Source organism: Rhea americana, unplaced genomic scaffold (genome assembly GCF_003343005.1).
Source record: "Rhea americana isolate MKP2758 unplaced genomic scaffold, rheAme1 scaffold_149, whole genome shotgun sequence".
NCBI lineage: Eukaryota > Metazoa > Chordata > Aves > Rheiformes > Rheidae > Rhea > Rhea americana.
Genome location: NW_028185583.1, coordinates 943,773 through 964,688, shown reverse-complemented (window position 1 = coordinate 964,688; position 20,916 = coordinate 943,773). Strand labels below are relative to the sequence as shown.

General features: G+C 38.5%; 1 protein-coding gene across 1 annotated transcript; it reads right to left on the bottom strand.

Annotated features, from left to right (window-relative positions):
* Positions 1-327: 327 nt before the first annotated feature.
* NMBR (neuromedin B receptor) lies at positions 328-20,403 on the bottom strand. Its single transcript, XM_085299255.1, has 3 exons — positions 19,988-20,403; positions 2,931-3,279; positions 328-729 (listed from the first exon to the last, which is right to left on the bottom strand). Exons 1-3 carry the CDS (start codon positions 20,401-20,403, stop codon positions 328-330), a joined length of 1,167 nt encoding a protein of 388 aa, XP_085155381.1.
* Between the last annotated feature and the right edge of the window lie 513 nt (positions 20,404-20,916).

Sequence of the window (20,916 nt, the reverse complement as noted above, 5' to 3'; positions counted from 1 at the left end):
ATTTAAAAGTACATATTTTCTAGATCAGAAAATCTATACTTTTAAAAGTAACATTAGAAGAGTTATGCTAATATTCACACCATTATTTTGCTTTCTTATACGTTAAATATATGTTAGCATTTTCTGTGAGGAACAATCTAAAACCAGTCAGCTTAGTCTTCTCAATAAAACACACGTTTTACTTCTTTCTAGAAGACTAGATGTGAAAGACTTTAACAGGTCCTCTGTCCTGAGAACTAAACAGCCTACRTTTATTGAGAGAGCCAAAAGTGAGTTACACACTACAAAGAAAAAGCTCGAATCTGTTCCCAGGTCACACTTTTTCAATCATAATGACATTTCTTGTTTGGAGTTGTGCCCATTCAGGAGTGTCATGCTGGTCACTGTGTTCCTGTTACTGCTTTTCAGGGAAGTCATTCGAACGGCAGAAGAGCTGTGCAAGTAACTGGTGGAGCTCTGTTGCTGAGATTTCCTCCTGCAGCAAAGCTGGCTGTTGAAATGTCTTCTAAAACTCTCACTGAGCAAATACAGTGCAAATGGGTTGACACAAGAGTTGCAGAAGCTTAGCACTCGGGCCACGAGGGTTATGACCATATGTCCTACGGATGGATCAATCTCATTGTAATTAAAGGACCGGTACATGTATAGCACATGGTTAGGAAACCAACAGATAGCAAAGAAGCCAACAAAAACTAGAACTATTTTTGCCAGACGTTTCCGAGTTTCCATCTGAAAAGAAAATCCAAATTAACAACAACAGATAGAACTAATCAACATAACAGACTTAATTAAGAAATGTAGAATTCCACTTTATATTAACTGGAACAATGATCCTAAATAAGGCCATTATAATTACTTCCTTCAGGGGCTGAATTACTTTTTAAATTTCATTTACTTTCATTTCTCACTCTTAGTTTACTTACAGTGAAAGACCCTAGCTGTTTGCAGTTACAGAAGATTGCTCTTTCCATATGACACATATGTAAGTGTAGCAAGATTCATATTCCAAGTATACATTGGCCTGAAGGAACRCACCAAAGCATGTCATGAAATATAAACTTTTCTGACGAAATCTCAGTGCTTGGCTTGAAACTTAGCTTTAGTTAGAAAGCTACTTAGAAACTGATGGGTTTGTAATGTAGAGACATTATTAGTTTGACTCCTAGGCTATTAACCATAAGATGGTACTTACATCCCACTTTGCCTGAAATGCCTCAGCCTGCATCTCTCCCCTAAGAGAACCACCAGATAGGTATATTGCGCAGTCTGGGGCACCTTAATTCCAGGATAAGGTGAAAGCCTTGGGCAAGCATCAATAATGAAATGAAAGAAATGTGCCTTAATGGTATTGCTGAAGTATAATTGGATTACAGTGTAGATATTTAGAGTGACTGAAGAGAGGAAAACATTTGTCAATTTTAAGATGAAAAATTCAACGGGGTTTCAAAGTCTGTGAAATAAATTTAAGCATAGTTTTCTCACCTACGTTTAAACCAAAACCAGTGGGTTTCAGAAAATATGGAGAAATTGGGTATAAAATTCTAGAATTCTAATTTGGTAAGATTGCACTGGGCTGGATTGCAAAGACAGACTAAAAGGTATGGTATGAATATACACTTCTGTGCTATTGCCTAGAGAAACTTCAGTTAATAACAATCTGAATCACTTCCTCTTGTTAGGAGGTATGTAAGTTCACCAGATTCTTCTACTCTTCTGATTCTCATAGATTATCCAAAAAAAAAAAAAAAAGTTCTTATTTTGAAAATACGTGTGATTTCAGAAATGTGATATAAATTAAACATTATTTCCATCCTGAGAGTTCAGCCAAAAGACACTCTATATTTCACAGGAAAATAAAATAGTCCATGAAGTGCTAATATGTATGTATTTTTGACAAGAGACAGGCTAGCGTGGAAGTGAAATGCTGGCCAGAAAGGACATAGGGGAATGTAGCCATTCTTTTTAAAAGAGTACGTACACTCTGTATATGTAAAGAGGTCTCAGTGAGAGTTAAGGTGTTTTCTAAAACATTGGTAGAGAAAACCTTTCCATATTGTTTTAATGGGCATAAGGGTTTTTTTTTTCTTTATCAATATTAATGTTTTTGTAAAGTGATTGAGACACTTTCACTATGAAAGCCTTTATATATAAATGTTTCTGTTAACAAACAGCCGATTGCTATCTTATTGCTTGCTGCGCCTTACATTGGATCTGGCTGTTAAAACGTTTTGTCTCAAAGGCACCCAGAATCTAAACTGAGGTATCTACGGCATCTGTATTAGAAAGGATATTAAGAAAAGTGTAATTGAGTTCAGGATTGTATCCAGGAAAGGTCTGCTTATAAAGCCACAAAAAATCTGCTCATGCTCTGTGTTCGTATTTTCAGCACTCCTTGCTCTGAGAAGAACCTCAAATCGCGTAAGATTTTTTCCCTGCCTGTCAGTCTTTCAGTTCCCAAGCACAGATATAATAGAGAGAATTCTCAAAAGAGAAAAAAAAGGAGTCTGGCCCCATCCTCTTGACACTCCCCCTTAAGGTATTTGTAGATGCTGTTAAGATTTCTTCCCTGAATGACTGAATAGCCATCAGCAGTTACCACCAAAAATTTTGTTCCTTGGTAAGAACACACGTGATGGTTATACTAATGCATACAAATACACATGCCAATCCCACTTCCCATTTTCCGAAGGAATATTCATTAATATTGAATTTACGTTTTTTCCTTGATCATACTCACTTATATACTGGGCTTAGTATTTGAATAATGGTGAAAATAATGGAGATTTTTCAGATAATTCTAGCTGAGCTCATGTACRTGGAAACAGAGCTCTGAGAAATTCAGCAATCAGGATTTTATAGTTCTTGTACTTTCATTTGTAAGTATATAAGTATACAAATCTTCATCAGGAAGTAAAAAGCAAATTGCCTACCTGTCTTTTGGAATGTTCACTGTATTCTCCAGGGATGTTGTGAGCGCTTTTTATTAAAGTCTTCGCAATATGATAGTAGTAGATACTAATAATGGAAAGAGGGATAAGGAAATACACTAAGAAAATCAGCACAGAATGGATCTTTGGGTGCATGTCATCCGTCATGGGGTATGGTATGCACGCTGTGAAAGTGGCGTTGTCTGTGTCATTGACGTGGGCCAGTTCAGAGAACACGGCTTCAGGAACTGCCAGGAGCATGGAGATTATCCAGATGGCAATGGCTTTAACACAGGTCCATAGCACTGCACTGGATGTTTGGATATCCATGGGATTTACAATTGCTTTGTACCTGAAATTGATCAAAATATAGACATAAATTGAAAGGTATCATTTCAAATTCAACATATGATTCCTAGGGCTACTTCATACTTTTGAGCAGGGCTTTGGTAGGGCTTGGCTGGGTTTTGAGTAGGCAAAGGCYGCTTTCACATTTGCATATTTTGTTCTTATTTGAAATGTCAGKTTTTTTTAATCTATCTCTAATTTGTGTTCTCCAGATCTCTAACTTCATTTATGTATATAGTCATCACCAGTGGCAACAGGACCTGTGACTGTAGGTGCCCATTCAGGGCCAGCAAGGTGAAAATGTAGAAGCAGCCATAACTTCACTCTTTCCTCCCCCAAATCCTCTCAGCAAATCTTCAGATCCATATCCTACCTCCACACTCCAAACTCACTCTCATGCCAGCACATTCAAGTTGGAGTTCACTTTCTTCCTCAGCTCCACAGCCCAGGACTCCCTCCTGCCTGTCATGTACTCCCTACAGGCAGRCTCAGTCCCATCTCATCATCCCCAGCCTGAGAGCAGAGGACAGAAATCAACTAGTCTGCATTAACTAGTCAAACCAGTAATAACTCCAGCTGTGGAAGCTTCTGCCTTTCCACCTCATCATTTTCGCATGCACAGATTTACTGTCCAGGCTCTCATGTCTAGAACACAAGTATCTTTATAAAGCCAGGCAGGAATAAATCCCAGTGGCYCATGCGGAAGTATTAAACTCTTAAATAAAGTAAGCAATTCCACATAAATAGTTGGAAGCTGCTGCTGTATACTGCATTTTGGGAAACTGTCCCATAATATATAATTACATATGAACCTTTATAGAAATGACAAATTCATAAATTGTGCAGTGAAATCAGGAAACATTTCAGAGGATTGACATATTACACTTATATCACTTCATAAAAGAATACATGTAGAAGCTGGGGAAGCGCTCTTCTATACAAAATTTTTGTTCCAGGAGTTGATATAAAGTAATAGTCTCCACAGGAAAAGGTCAGTTTTAAAAGGCCAAATATACTTTTGAGTTAAAGATATCAAAGCTATCTTAATATTTAGTTTAGAGTTTTTAATTGCAATTTTGAAAAAAAAATCAAAATGCAGGTTAATTACATTTTAATATTTTATTAAAGACTTGTGAAAATTGAATAAAACATTTCAGTTTATCTAAACAATGTTATTTTAGAAGGCCACTTAATTTGATGGGTTTTTTCCATTCCTTCAATTTTTTATTTTTATTTCTCAATTTATTTTTTTATTATTATTATTATTATTGTTATTATTATTATTATTATTAATATTATTATAATTAGATATAATACAACAGGTTTTCAGAGCTCTAGGAATCACAGAATCACGGAATAGTTGAGATTGGAAGGGACCTCTGGAAATCACCTAGTACAACCTCCACAACCTCTCTGGGCAACCTGGTCCAGTGCTCCATCACTCTCACACTGAAGAAATTCCCCCTCACGGTCAGGCGGAACTTCCTGTGGTTCAGTTTCTGCCCRTYGCCTCTTGTCCTGTCACATGGGACAACTGAAAAGAGTTTGTCCCCGTCCCCTTGACACCCTCCCTTCAGGTACTTRTACACATTGATAAGATCYCYCCTCAGTCTTCTCTTCSCCAGGCTGAAGARGCCCAGCTCTCGCAGCCGTTCCTCATAAGAGAGATGCTCCAGTCTCCTACTCATCTCAGTAGCCTTACTCTGGACTCTCTCTAGTAGTGTCATGTTTCTCYTGTMCTGGGGAGCCCAGAACTGGACACAGTACTCGAGATGARGCCTCACCAGGGCTGGGTAAAGCRGCAGGATCACCTTCCTCGACCTACYGGCAACAYCCTTCCTAATGCACCCCAGGAGACCATTGGTCTTCTTGGCCAMAAGGGCACATTGCTGGCTCATGGTCAACTGCTTTCCAGCAGGTTAGCCACCAGCCTGTAGTGGYGCATGCGATTATTCCTCCCTATGTGCAGGACTCTGCACTTGYCCTTGTTGAACCTCATGAGGTTCCTCTCCGCCCARCTCTCCAGCCTGTCCRGGTCTCTCTGAATGGCAGCACAGCCCTCAGGTGTGTCAGCCACTCCTCTCTGTGGAGCTTGTGGAGTCTCCTGCTCTGGAGATATTGAAAATCTGCCTGGATACAATCCTGTCTAACATGCTTTAGGTGACAGGGGGTTGAATGGGGGGGTGGACTAGATGATCTCAGAGGTCCCTTCCAATCTCAACCATTCTACGATTCTGTGAATTTTTTTTCTGAAATTGCACAAGTTTATCAAAATGAGAAAATGTTTTCTCTTTGACCACTAAAGAAAAGTTTAATAGGGAGAAGGTGTTTGAGAGAGATTCTAATACACATACATTTACATATGTGGATATGAACAGATTTCTAAACAGACACCAGGATGTGGATTATGGCTAAGCATACTATTACTGCKCAAGGGAATGCAGAGACATGGAGCTGTCATCCCAAATACCCTTTATGGTGATTTGCAAGTCCTAACAGTCACTTCATAACCCCTCAACACCATGAGCAGGTGTTTGCGAAGCTGTGGCAAAAAAAAAGAAATCTATATCCCCACGCAGCGATTTGTGAGTTTACTGGAAACCAAGGGTGGAATTGGCTCTGCCATGGCAATGTTTGAAGAAGAGTATTGYCTTGGTACATTCAAAAGCTTTTCTTCAGAGACTATTTGAGTTATAATTGTCTTRGATCCCCCCTTGCTCAAGAATTCTTAAGATCCAAAGAGAAGGATTATTTACAGTTTCCGCTGGATTAGCTATATGTAATCCATGAGAACTRAACAGCTAAAAATAATTGTTATTTGTGTTCATATTCCCTCTGAATTCAAAGAGAGGATTTTTACTGTTCCTTCATCCAAATCATCAAGTAGAAAATTAAACTCAGTTAAACTGTTTCTTATAATTTATGTTTACCATTTCTTCTAGCCCACAGTGAGAAACTCCCTGGACTTCAAGGTGTAATAGAAATCCTTTGTGTTATCACAGCAAGGATGGAAGCTTCTACACAACATGAAGGCTCCCTAGCATAAACTGTGACCTTATTRGTCAATAATTTATTTCCTATTGATGTCTGCTTTGATTTCATTACATAAAGACAGATCATCTATTTCATTTCATTCAACTGAGTTGACGTCAAGTCCTTACATCTGCTAATTTCTTTAAAACTTTGCACTGCTAGRGGAGAGTTGGTTTGAGGATCTTTGTTGAGGGTGAGGGGGAGATAAATATCMTGTGCTGTATTACAAAACTTTTTTTTCCTYTCTTTTCTCATGGCAGTGTTTCAAATTATTTTGATCATAGCCCTATTACCCGGGACAGTGACTGTGTAAAAATTCACTGTTTAAGCAGCATTTGGTCTGGTTAATATCTAAATGGAGGACCTTTTCAGAAGCCTTTACATTACCAGCAAATGTGGTACATATTTGTGTTTCAGTATGTATTGCCGAACATGCTTTTCCCTGAGATATGACTGACTTTAAGTTGAAGGCATTGAAGYAGAGAGCTATTTTTTGTAAACACAATTGGGTCCAACCTAGAAAACCTCTCCTTTAATCATACCTATAAAATTGTATGGCTACAATATGGCACTCTTTCCTTGGACTCAGCCCTGTTCAGTACTCTATGTCAACGGGAAAGAAAAGGTAATAAGTACTTTACAAAATCTGTCATGTTGTTCATATCTCTGAAAAGACATAGAATTGAAAGACACAGGTTACAGATAAAATCAAATGTAAATAGAGTGAAATTAAAAGTGTTCCACAAATGAATACCCAGCCTCTTCCTCTGCATAGAACTAGTGTAAGAGTACAACATACCACCAACTATTCAAATGACAAAGTGCATATTTTCTATAAATGAAATAACAGTGTAAACCAAAGTAAGGGAGGCAAATTATTTAGTCAAATTAGTCAGCAAAATTCATCTTCACTTTAACTTCACAGATGAAAAAAGAAAATTATGGGTTGCCATGAAGATCAGGAAATAATTATAAATATGCATTTGGTTTTAATTAAAAGTCTTCAAGTAAATTCTGTCTTCCTACATCCTCTATCATTATCACTGCTGACAAAGGCATCCCAACTCAGGAAATATTTTTGTAATAAGTTTCCTTTCTTTGGAGCTGTAACTTCTGCCAACAGACACATGCACAGACTTTCCAATTCTGCAGATTCTGGTTTTGACTGTATAGCTGTTGTCATTACAGAGCAATCACCCATCCACACAACCCAAAAATTCCTAAAAGAAAGAATGAGTATCCTCATTCTTCAGAGATACAGCATGTTGTTATATTAGAAACTCCAGTAGTCCTTATCTCCCTCTCCCCATCTTTATATTCACTGCCTCCATGGCAGTGCTGCCTCTTTTTCTAGGGTACTTAATGGTGATGTCTTTCAGAAACAAATAAAGACAAAGCAAAAGAAAACCCAGAATAACTATACAGCCACTGGACTATAATTACAACCTACCACGTTAASCAGAATTGCCTTAATATTTCCTTATACTATTTTGTCTGCATCTGTTGTCTCACCTAAAAACTCAAGGGCTTTCTTCTTGTTCATGACTGTACATGACCTACCACAATTAGAACTGTCATTTATCACTCAGTTTCCTATGTGTCCCCACAATGTAAATAAAAATATCACAATAATGAAGTGTCATGAACTAAGCCACTATGTTTTTTTTTAATTTCATAAGTTTAATATTGAAGCATTTCGTATGTTTGATATTGAGGGACCAGTCTGAAGAGSTGTGTAGTTCCCTAAGTGCAGTAGTGTTTCTTAGGGAGCTGAAAAACCTTGGAAATAGCTGAACACACGCTCCTTTTTATTTTTCTTTTCWTTCCTGTAGCTCATATACTTGTGAGAGAAAACGTAAAATTTTCAAATATTATCACAGGACTAATACAAGTAGATCTGATGGCAGAATGACACATATCTCACCTTCTCCTAACTATTTTCAACTCCATGACAGATAATAGTTCCTTAGTGGAWGAAGCAGGGAGCAAATATCTTCCTTGAAAGACCTGGGGCAATTCCAAAGGTTTAATCCAAAGACTGTGGCCCTATTCTACATAAAGGTCTTCCTTCTCTYCCTGCAGTACATTCATGCCTTGCTGGTGTCCTGGGCTGTTCTGAGTACTCTCTTATAAAAGGATACATACTTAAAGCAGATCTTATGATGGAGCATGTTTACATGTTTCGCCTTTATTTCTTCACAGATGGATTAGTTTACTTAGCCATCAGGTCTACTAGCCTCAAGCTTTCTGAAGTTCTTCAATCAGCTGGAGGAGCTGGTTTCGAGACAACACAGAATAACAAATGCAAAAATATTCTTCCATCAATCCATGATGTTTCTGTTCATTCTTTTTCCTCAAGCATATGTCTGCCTCATGCTTCAGCAGCCTAAGGAAATGTTTGTCAAAAAGAATGTCAGAAATTTCCTAGTGTTTCTACCATTGAGATAATTAGCATATTGTAGGCCTAAATTCACACTATAACAGGCAGATGGATTTTAACTGAATCCACAATCAGAATTTCAAACCACTTTATCTAACTTTCCAAGAAATCATTTGCAATATGGGCATATGAATACAATAGCCAAAAACAGTGATTTTCATATCAGTCTCTAAGAAAAGTCCATTTAAGTTTCACGTTGTACAAAGTCCATCAGTCTGACAGAGGAACAAAACCACAGATGCTACAGTTTTCCAGAAACTTCAGCCTTCAAATTATTAACAAAGAATAGTGTTTAGTCTAGAACAGAGAATAACAGTTCTTTCCCATTCATTAAAAGCAAAGATGTTGCCACCAGTAAACTTCTATAGTAAATTTAGATGATTGAGTCCAGTGTCTGATATTAATAGGAGATATGTATTTTAACCCTTGCCAGGAGCTTAAATCTAGCAGGGCAGATCCATCTTACCCTAATTTATGTTAAGTTTTATTTTTAATCTAAAGTTGAAGAGGTTGGTATGTTGGTTGGTGTGGAGTTGGTAATATGGCTTTATTTTAAAGCTTCTACTTTAAGTGATGTCTCTGTGTTGCAGTGCTGTTTTTCTGCACTCTAGAGACATTTATGAAGATCAAATCTATAACAGCACTTTATTATGTCATTGTATGAAGAGTTCAAATACCATAAGGTATCATTTAGCCTAACAATGTAAAAGGATCAAAATACATCTAAATATCAAGCACAGCTTTCTGATCAATATGTGTTAAAAATATTAATACAGTGTCAAGTTGTAGTCCACACCACTGAACTAAAATGAAATTTTGGATTGGGCCAAGCCCCTTTTTCTTTGTATGGGTAGTTCTGTTGACTCAATTCTAGTTGCTTCATTAAGAGGGGAACAATTTATCTAGCTGAGAAGAATGAAAAATCATTTGATGTCTACTGTTCTGGGAACTTCTTTCAAAGCACACAAAAAGACTGAGGTTGTCATTTACAATATAATTATTTTATTCTTTAAAGTTCTTGCAATTTAAAATAGATTTCTTAAAAATTTTATCATTAGTCCCAGCGTTTTTGGTCGGCACTTATTTCTTCATTGCAAAGAACTACATTCACCAGGAATGAGCATCTCAGAGCTCTCATGGCTCAATATAATGAGCAGTGTTTGAAAGTAAGATTACCAGACTATGTGTAAGCACAATTAAACTGAATGTCAATAGCCTATATTCTGTGTTTCTTAGCAGGAAAATACTAAGGTTTTCCTAAGGTAAAAAGTTTTCCACTCTAAAGAAATATGTTCTGTTGATTCAGAAACTATGAATAATATTTTGACAAAAAAGTCTAATTTAGTCTTTTGTATGATTTCTCCACTCTGGGAAGAATCAATGCAAAAGTTTCCCAGATATTTTTTTCATATGAAATATATTCCCTGTCCTGTCCACCAAGCATTCAGAGCACAGTGGAGATTTCTCTCTGCATTTTCTCCTTTTCATTTGCTCTTCTTTTGCTGTCCTTTCCTCTTGCCTTGCTGTGTGAGGTATCACATTAGCTAACTAAATTTCTTATAAGCTAGTACAAATCTTAAGACTACTTCACTACCCGCACTCTGGCTTTTTAATGCTGCTTGTATATGTCCATCTATTGTTGCTGCACTAGTGAAAAGGGCCATCATTCATTTGTTCAATTCTTCTCCTAAGGGCAGCAATAGTAAATGATTTCTGTGACTATTATTCAGAAGAGTCAGTATTGCCAATAGATTTATATTTAAATTTGGTTGTATACAGAGAGTCGTTGGTTAACATATTTTTACATATTACTAAGATGGTCAGATATATCTGTACAAATTCTTTTTGCAGTTTCTATAAGCTACTGATAGTTGTGAAGAGAAAAAAAAGACTAAGACACAGATTTAATAAAGAGCTTAGGCTACACCTATATTAGTAAACTAAACAGAGTCAGAACCTGGTCTTTGGCCTGGAGGCYGAGAGGCATAGCCTGGACACTCGAGACTATTAAATTCTCTAATGCCCCTAAACAAGATCACCACATCCTAACAAATTAAGATGTTTACATTTCTGTTGGGAATCTCCTCTGGCATGTGCTTATTCCCGAAACACACCTAAAAAATGTTTAGGAGAATATTGATTGGCATAAGTCAAAACCACACCATGGGCTACTCTAACAATTCAACAGGCAGTTGACTGCCAGTGCCCAAGCCTATGTTTTGACACCGCCAAATACGTGTGCATGCTATGCATGCATGTGTATATATGTGTGTATACACACACACACACATATATATATGTACATATGTATAGCAAAAGACACAGACTTTCAGGTGGCTGGTCCCAAAAACACCTCCCATAAAGCTTTGCTTTATCTATCTGTCCAGGATAGCCCACTCTGGCCCACTACGCACCTCCTTCCTTGACTTCAAAATTATGCAAGTAGTTCCTCTGCTGTCTACACCCAGAGCTCTCTTGACTGACCAACTCTGTTTGTATCCAGGCTTCATCGTGATCCTGCAATTACAGAGAGGAAAGCCAAGAGGACTGATTGAAAATATGTGTTTAAAGGATGCACATCAAAGGTGCTAGCCTTCCCGGAACAGCAACTGTGGTGAAGGCAGCTCTGGCACCCTTCTCGCCAGGAAAAAGGGGAACATCAGGGCATTCAGCCAAGGTGTTCAGAAGTCAGTGCCCAGGGCTGCAACACAGAGCCTCAAAACTAACATTACCTCAATGAAGAGAGAATCTTAATCTATACCATGCAAACCCCTGACTTAGCATTTCCCTCAGGGAAGTACATGGCAGATCAACATATATTTTCTTGAGTTTTGTTGACCTGTTGAATCATTTAAGTCTTTCCAACACTAGTTTGTAATTCTGGGTTTTGGATTCTCCTCAGCTGAGGTGGATAGGCAGATGGGAATATCAGCATCTAAGTTAGAGATTAGGCATTGCAACATCTAGCCTAGACAAGCTTATATATTCTGGATTGTCTCCTAGTGATCTGTTTTCCATTCAGTCATATTATTTAGTCATATTATTTCCACCTCACTGCTGTTAAAAAAAAAAAAAAAAAAAATCTTAGAATGACACACCTAACTCTGTCTCATTGTTTCAGGGTCTATGTTCTGGACCATGAAGGATCAAAGCACTGTAGGGGGAAGAGATACATTTCCCACAGTGGCTTAACCCAAAACCCATTGGTGCCCCTGCCTTTAGACTGATAGGGRCATGCTTATCTGACATAATTCCCCACATGTTTACTGCATGTCCTACATGAGTTACACTCCGGATCAGCACATACTGATTAARTACTTGAATAAAGAAGATTAGTTCCTACCTCATAAAATCATGAGTGCTGGAGCAGAAGGCCAGTTTACCCTTATAGAACTATTACTGTTACAAAACTGTTCCTTCCGTTTCCTTGATTAATTCAGTAACAGCCCATGCCTATGGCAGATAAAATTGCTATTGAGGAGAATATTACATGGTCAGATGACTTTTATAAATGTTACAAGCCAAGAAGAATTAAATAACCAAATTTCTATTAATATAAATGGAAAAAAGAGAGATTTTGTCTGCTGAGAATCTAGACAAATAATCTTAAATCCTGAAATGTGAAAGTTGCAATTTCATTTATATGCTCCGATATTATCATCTTGGATGCTCCAGTCTCTGTCACTTTTAAACTTGTTCCCAGTTTCATTTTATTCACAACCTTCCATTAAAAATTTGCATTGAATTCAATGAAGGGAAAAAACAAGTATATACATTGTTTTAAAAAAAAGTATTAAAAAAATAAAGACAAAAAAGTTTATATAACAATCTTCATTAAAAAAATCAAACATGGAGCCAAATACCAAATATGACCCTAACCAAAATACTGTTAAAAATTAAGTAGAAAAAAAATGAAACAATATTTGGAATAGTGATGTGAAGGACAAAAAAGAATCATAGAACAATAGAATGATAACGTAATAGAATAATATTAATCCTTTTCCCTCCTGTATACACATATCACAATTTTTTTGTACATATGCTCATACAAAGTAAGAAATACACAGTTAAATACAAATGCAGTAGAATTAATTACATCTATGCTCCTATGTGTTGTTTGTCGCTTGGCTATGTTCTCTGACCTCTGAAAGACARTGGGTGAGGAAGCTAATTCCAAAACAAATTTCTCGTCAAAGAAATTAGCCAAATTAGGCTCCATCTTGTCTTTGCAAATTTTCATAAACTTGTAAGAACTTACTCTGTGTAATCATTCTGTCAAATTTGACTGGATTTGGGCAAGGATTAAAAAGTTATTAGTGGAGGTACACACTTAGGTCTAGAGATTATGATTGCCTATGTCTTGTTTCATTAGTACATACACAAACACACTCAAGAATTTTATCACTAGGAATAAGTAGTCTGGAAGAATGTACCTGCAGCAAAATATGTATGAGAATACATCAGTTATTCTACAATTAAACTATTTAAATCAAAAATTCAGTGAAATTGTCCCTTTTTAGAAGGAGATACGAGAAAGCATCACTCTGCATACATAGAAGGTAAGTATATCTATTATTTATTCTCTAAGAAATTTGCTATCACAGAAAATAAGTAAAATATTTTCCCCAGAGATAACATTGGTAGAATGTATTTGATCTTCCACATTATTTCTGAGCACTGCTAAATGCAGACTTGCAGATTCCATGGTCCAATCTAGTTGAACCCATTTCTGTGTAATACATAAGAGAGTAATATGTACCGTGTTATGGAGAGAGGCAAAGAAAATAAATCTATGGAGATGTATGTTCAGCCCTGTCTGGTWGGAATTCAGCTGAATTTGTTCTTCAAAAGTTATTTTATCTGTCACAGACTCAGACTATTACTGATTGATCAAAGAAACAAGGAAAGAGGAAAGATTTTGTGACAGTTTCTCAGGTTTTAAGTTGCAAGCTACAAAAGGCTACAGGATACTAGGAAGATCTAAAATTGTTTACATTAGTCAAAGCAAAGTTGGCTTCTGTCAGCAAAACAAAAATACTGTGTTGATCACTGACAAGGATAAACACCACAGCTATTTCTCACTTTCAATCCTGAGGACTAAGCTGTTGTTTTATGAATTGAAGTGCACACACAAGATGCATATGCAAAGGCTTAACAGATGCTTATGTTCACACAAAGTTAGAGAATAGGATAAACATCATTTAACTAACCTAGGAGAAAAAATGGTACTTGCGGAGAAATCATTTTCATACATAAAGATAGTTGCAAGAGGAACTTCTCCAACAGCTGATTTGAATTGTATGACTTAGACAAACTTAATCTAGCACAGGTAATTCTTGAATTTACCCTAGAAATAAAATTTCTCCTGAGGGTTTTTTTTTTTTTTTTTTTTTTCTCATCTCCTTTTTCTTTCTGGAATATTTTTCATCACATTCCATCAAGCTGTATGAAATGGTTACAAACAACTTAGAACATTTTAAGAGGAACATGTTTCACTATATCAATAATGTCCAGTTATGTGGGTAACTTGACAAAAAAATATTGCTCCTGTTTCTGGGAAAAGTTCATCCTACTGACACCTTAATAAGCAGATAACTGAACTAAGTTTATCTAAGCAATAGGGCAGAGAAGATGTAATAGGATAATACAAGAAAATCCCAAATATCCCTTTACARTTGATTGTGTCTGAAAAGTGAATACTAGTTCTATTGAATGCTATTGCAGGCTTCCCACAAGACTGTGAGACTCCCATTCTGCTGAGGGCATAAACCTCACTACTCTGCTTGTATTATGGAACTCCAAAAGTGAGCAGTTAATAACAGGCTACATGAATACGTAGGGCTACAAAGATGATCAGAGGGCTGGAGCACCTGCCCTATGASGAAYGGCTGCGAGAGCTGGGCCTCTTCAGCCTGGGGAAGAGAAGACTGRGGGGGGATCWTAYCAATGTGTAYAAGTACCTGAAGGGAGGGTGTTAGGGGGATGGGGACAAACTGTCTTCAGTTGCCCTGTGTGACGGGACAGGAGGCAAYGGGCAGAAAYTGAASCACAGGAAGTTCCGCCTGACYGTGAGGGGGAATTTCTTCMSTGTGAGAGTGAYGGAGCACTGGACCAGGTTGCCCAGAGAGGTTGTGGAGTCTCCTTCTCTGGAGATCTTCAAGGCCYGCCTGGATGYAACTCTGTCTAACAYGCTCTAGGTGACYCTKCTGAGCAGGGAGGTTGGACTAGATGATCTCCAGAGGTCCCTTYCARYCTTACYGATTCTATATTGGTTTTAAAAAATTAAACTGCCCTTCTTCGCAGTCAGTCCTGTATGTGAGCTAATGTCTGGGAGAGAAAGTACCAAGGAAAGGGTGTGCCCAGCCCTGCTCCATAGGAATTCTGCTGGTGTGTAAACACACGAAGGGCACAGTGCACCGCAAAGGGCTGGGCTCCAGCAGTGACGGTTAYCTTGCTGTGACTGGGACAACCCAGTCTCATCTTCCTATGACGGCTGGATGAGAAACTTCCCATATGCCTTGTCATCCTTATTCTAAGCAGCCGAGCTTAGAATTCTCCTCCGGCTTCTGATTCTGCTGATTCAAGACAGAGCCATGTAGCCAGAATGAGATTCTTTCCATGACAGGCTGAGTAAAGAACCTTAACCCAACCCTATAGCTCCCCAGCATAACACAATGTATCAAGGGAYCAAATAATGAAATGAATAGTGTAAATTAGCTGTTTCAAACTACATTTGAGGATTTGGAGCTCTTCTGATATATTTTGGTACCTAAAAATAAGTTACAGTTTCATCAAAGGTATTCTGGCAAGCCTTATTTTGTGAGTAAAGTTTGAACATGTAAATTAAATGACTATCTGGAAAAAAAATGTGAGAGACTGGAAGAACACAGACTTTTCCCAACCTCTCTTGGATTTATTTTGCTTAGTATGATATCAYATGATTGTAACCATATTGCTGCCACCTTTGATGACAGAAACATCTGGGTCATCATTTCTTTGAATGTATTTCAGTAAGTCAGTCATTCAATACATTCACCTYAAATGTTAGTTTTTCCATCATTTAWGCTTACAGACTCCATAGTTCTACTGGTTCCATATGACTTTATTTACCCATTTATTATATACAGTCACTATACAGTTATATTTTCCTTTTATTCAGATAGTCTTTCATTWTACATTTGATTATTTTTTCTTTATTACTTGGTTAATAACAACTAGTTTTCAGGATGTCATTTAATGCTACTTTCCTTTTCAAGGTTTTTTTGTCCCTGAATGTTGGATGCTAGAGCTCAAAAGTAAATCATGTCCACCTTCCTGCTTYAGCTGCTTCACCACATGTAATGAGGAATGAGGATTTTAAAGGACTTTCATCACTATATTTCAGCCTAAATCAGCATCTTACATACCAAAAGATGAAATTTTTAAAAGAATTCTGAGGAGGAGTAATAAATTGTCTTTATTAAAGGCATTTTTGTTGACCAAAAATTCTAAAGTCGTTATCATTTTCATACTTCGGAATGTCTTCAAGTCATTTCCCTGAGTCCCCAGAAAAAGTAGGAGATAGTATACATGCAGACTGAACCAGTAAAATTTTTGTTATCTGTTGTAGTTAGAAGACAGGATGTAGACAATATGTTACTAAACCTGCATCAAACTTCTCTTGAGTCTCTACATTTTAGCAATACAGAATACAATCTTCCAAAATTAAAATAAATGAAGAATTAAAATGATAATTGCATCACAGTTCAGCTACACAAACATACAGCCTGTGCCCCCTTGGTTCCCTATTTTCTTATTTTGCATGTTCTTTCCTTTTTTTCGTTTGTTATCACCTATAATTATTTGTTTTTCTTTTTTTTTTAGCAAAGAAATATTAAAGTTTCTAGGGATGAGCTAGTGCCTCTCCAATAGAGGAAAATGAGCAGGAGCAATGGCCGTGACAGGAAGGCATGCTGTCCCTGCACTTTTCCCACGTGGCAGTGAGAGGGGACAGCTGGCTCAACAGCACCTGTACAGCCTTCCTGCACCACTGAGCCCCTACCAGAGGAAGGAGCGACCACTTCCACCTTCGACACCGGTGCACTTCACTGCCAGTGCTGCTGCCATTGCATCACCTCGACTGCCAGACTGGAGCCTCCACCACACCCACCATAGCTGCTGGTCTCTCACCTCTGTCTGCCCTGAAGCACGCAGGGCTACAGCTGCACAAACCCAGGGCCTGTCTCACAGGAGCCCAAGGGTGGGAAAGGCTGTCTGACAGGATCAGCAGCTAGTCCTGGGATGGGATCAGGTGATCTTAGGCMGGTGTGCTGCCAATTTTAACCTTAAACAGTGTGCTCTAGGGAAGTCTAGGAAGCACAGCTATAAGAGCCWTAGCATGTTTGTACACAAAATAAATAAATAAACTCAGATTATGAAACTCTGATAGAAAGCGAATGTTTGTCACGCTGAAAGAGCCAGTGATGTTGAAAGAGACTTCTGTGACAAAAAGCCATATGAAATAAAGTAAGTTTATAAAATTCAATGAGTACTACTTTTTCTTTCTTACATTTGTAGGTAATGATAGTTCAGAATTTATTGCTACTGTAACAATTTTTGCTATATGTATTACACGCATATAATTTTCTATGTAGAATTTCCAGTAAAGAATTTCCTAAATAAAAGTGCTAATTACACTGTGGAAACAGACACCTCCTCTGTTATCTTAATTCAGGCAGGCCCACTATATAGAACACTAAATATTTTTGTCTATTGTATCTTTTTAGTGCTTATGCCTGTAGAACTTTAGAAAGAGATTTATTAAGTCTCTTTTCCAATTTGAAACTAAAAATAAGTATTTATAACATATATTTATATAATATTTCRTATCTTCTTTAGTGTAATCCATGTCTGCATTTCTATAAAGTCCTGTGGCAATAACAAGGAAAAGTTTTAATGATCATATATTAAAATTTACTTTGAACATTCTCCATGAAAGATTCCACTGAGAAGACATTATTGTATACCAGACAGAGCATGTGCTAGATTATAACGGAGCCTTTTAAACAACACCATTGCTTCCCAGTTGCAGTCACACATCCCACACTAGCTTCAGTTATTCAGGGATGCTGCTGCCCCCAGCCAGGTCTCACCTCCTCATCACCTCTTTGCTGTAAGAAGCTGCTATCACTTCTCATCTGCTAACATAATTAGCCATACTGTTTCCCCATAATGGAACCTAATCAAGATGACTCCTGGTAGGATCTGGTTACAAATTAGTGTGACAAAAAACCCTCAGCACCAATGATTCTTCTTTAGTTCAGCCCAAATTTCTCTTCTACAAAAAAATAGAACAGAGTTCAATTCAAATTCCATTAAAGCAAGAGTCCAGGCAGCTTCACTGAAAGTTGACTTGGACCCCCTAGCAAAAAAGATGCTGTTCACTGAAATCAGTGGCTGTTCCTCCTGACTGAGAAAATAATTTTTTCTTTTATTCTCAGTAACTGAAAAGTTAACTGGAGAGGAAAAAGAAATAGCATTGTTAAGTTCTCAGTATAACCATTTCTGACGTTTATATGTAGCGTGGACTCCAAAATGCTGGAGGAATGTATTTATTATAAGCTATATGGTCACATTACACCATCTGTAGCTGATCTCTAGAATCTGTAGTTCCAAATGCATTCAGTGCACAGAGATTTAACTTTTKCAACTCTTGAAACTTTACTGATTTTAACAAGATTATAAAATTATGTACAAAAGGCAAACATGAAAGCTCAAAAGCTGTATAGAAAGTAAGTGAATGAATCCTTAGGCATGAGAACATCACYATTCTCTCTCATTATATTTCACTAGAGATATGATCTTCTTTGCAAATAACTTCTTCCCATTTCAAATAAGATACCATAATCACACTTCTAAAAAATCTCAATAGAGCAGAAAGGAAAATGCAATATTTGCTTGGCTCTCCAAATACTTTTTAACTGAAGCAATCAGGGAGTTCCAGTCACTTTAAAGAGTATTTTGAAAGCTGTTCTTCAAAAAATTGTATCCATCTTCATTTATTATGAGAGTTTAACACACAAGTATTTTAGATTCTTATTCAAATACCAGTGAAATTGAGGGCCACTGAATAGTACTCCTAGATGGAATCAAATGATTTGCTGAACTATCTGTAAAAAAAGTTACGGAGTTATACTCTGTAAAACAAGATTTAAAAGTTTCAAGAAATCTTTATAGTAAGCTTGAAAATATATTCTCAAATTAAAACCTTTATGAAATGGGCCAGTGTAACAAATTCGTTTGGCTAAAAATCCAACAAAAGAAAATGAAACAGTCTCAATGGAGAAGGAATTTAACATTTTCCTTTCTGTCTGAAATGAAAGTGTTTAGATAAGGGAAGAAAGAGATARTTTAATTTAATTTAAAGTTGTCAATTACATCGCAATACTTTGTCTTTCAGAGCCTGAACCATAATCCCACAGCCACCCAGCTAATATAAGTCCCTTACATATGTCCATTTAAATTAATTGAGAGKAAAAGCTTGAGGTCCAGCTCTTTATTTCTTCCTAAACTGACAAATACTAGAGGTGGAAGCATTTCTTTCTATATTTTTCCCCTTTTCTGTGTGTTTGGGAGAAGTTGAAATGCATAATGTGACCTGAAAGTTTAAGACTGGTAATTAGAATAGAACACTTCAGTGCTTCCAAATTCAGAGCGCTAAACAAGTCACCTCTGGTGACTTGTTGTCCTGGTATGGTGCGCACACATGCACACATGAATATGTATACACAAGCACACACACACACACACACACACACACACACTTTCTCTGCAGAAACAAATCTATTAAAAAATAGCTATGTGATGGACTTGGTTTAAGCTGCTCACTACCTGTTGACCTGTTACTGTAGCTTGGCATAGATCATATATAGGCTCTTCCTCTAATGAAAAATATTTCAATACACAGGCTGTTCCTAGGCCATTGCATAGGTGCAGAAGCCAGGACTGCATCCCAATCCCCACGGGTTGTGCCCTGGCAGTYAGAGCTGCAGATCTATCCATCTCCAGAGCCCTTTAACTTATTACCAGACATGCGACCAGTCAGTGAGGRAAAGAGCAGTGTGAGCAGCTCATGCGTCAGAGTGAGGAGTTTGCAAGTCAGGGATAGCTTATCAGAGGGTTGCCTTACCTTTTGTGCCAGTTCTGGCCAGCCTCAGCCCAAACCACAGAGGGCTGGGAAGGGGCAGCCYGGCTTTCCTACCTGTCAGCGCTGAGGGCAGTGAGGGTGAAGACAGAAACACCAACGGAGGTGAGCTGGATGGCAGGGATGAGCTTGCAGCCCACCTCCCCAAAGAGCCACTCCTCAGAGAAGTACCGGGAGGCATCCACAGGCACACAGGTCACCAGCAGCAATAGGTCACCAACAGCAAGGCTAGAGATGAAGATGTTGGGCACGCTCCTCATGGCACTGTTGGAGATGAAGATCTTCATGAGGGTGATATTGCCCAGTAAGCCCACAGTGATGATGAGCAGGTAGAGCGAGGGGATCACGCAGCGGATGGTGAGCATGGCCATGCCCCGTGTTGGGGGCAGCAGGACTSTATTTGTTTCCCGGTGGGTGCTTCCATTCCCCTCAAAGGGCATCGCTGTAAGCCCAGATGGCAGTTCTGCCTCCATCCTGCAGCTCTGGAGAGACTTGAGGGCTCCAATGAAAAGTGCAGCTGGAAGCACTGAAAAGCTTCACCTTTCTGCAAGCGAAACAACTTTCTCTCCTTTCCCTCCTGACTTTCTTCCTCTTCCTTTTTCTCCGTCTAGTTTTCTTCCCTCAAAAATGCGGAGGAGGCAGTCTACCGGCACAGTGGGAAAGGGTGGAGAAATAACCCAAAACATACTGCTCCCTTTCAGCTATTTTGCTAAAACCTTTTTCCGGGGGGGGGGGTGTCGGAAGGGCGTAATCTTGAACTCTGGGGGAAGCCAACGTCGTGAAGACAGCAGCAGCCCTCGGGAGCCCCTGCCGCGGAGGCAGCTGCAGGCGGCGTCCCCGAGCCCCCGCCGCCGCCGCCCGCGGGCACCCGCGCAGAGCCGGTCCGCGCCCGCCGAGCCGCGGGCGCTGTCCAGCGGTGCCGGTGCTGAACGCCCCGCGGGCGGCCGCGCTGGCGCGGCAGCGGCTGGGGCCAAGGCGCGGCGCAG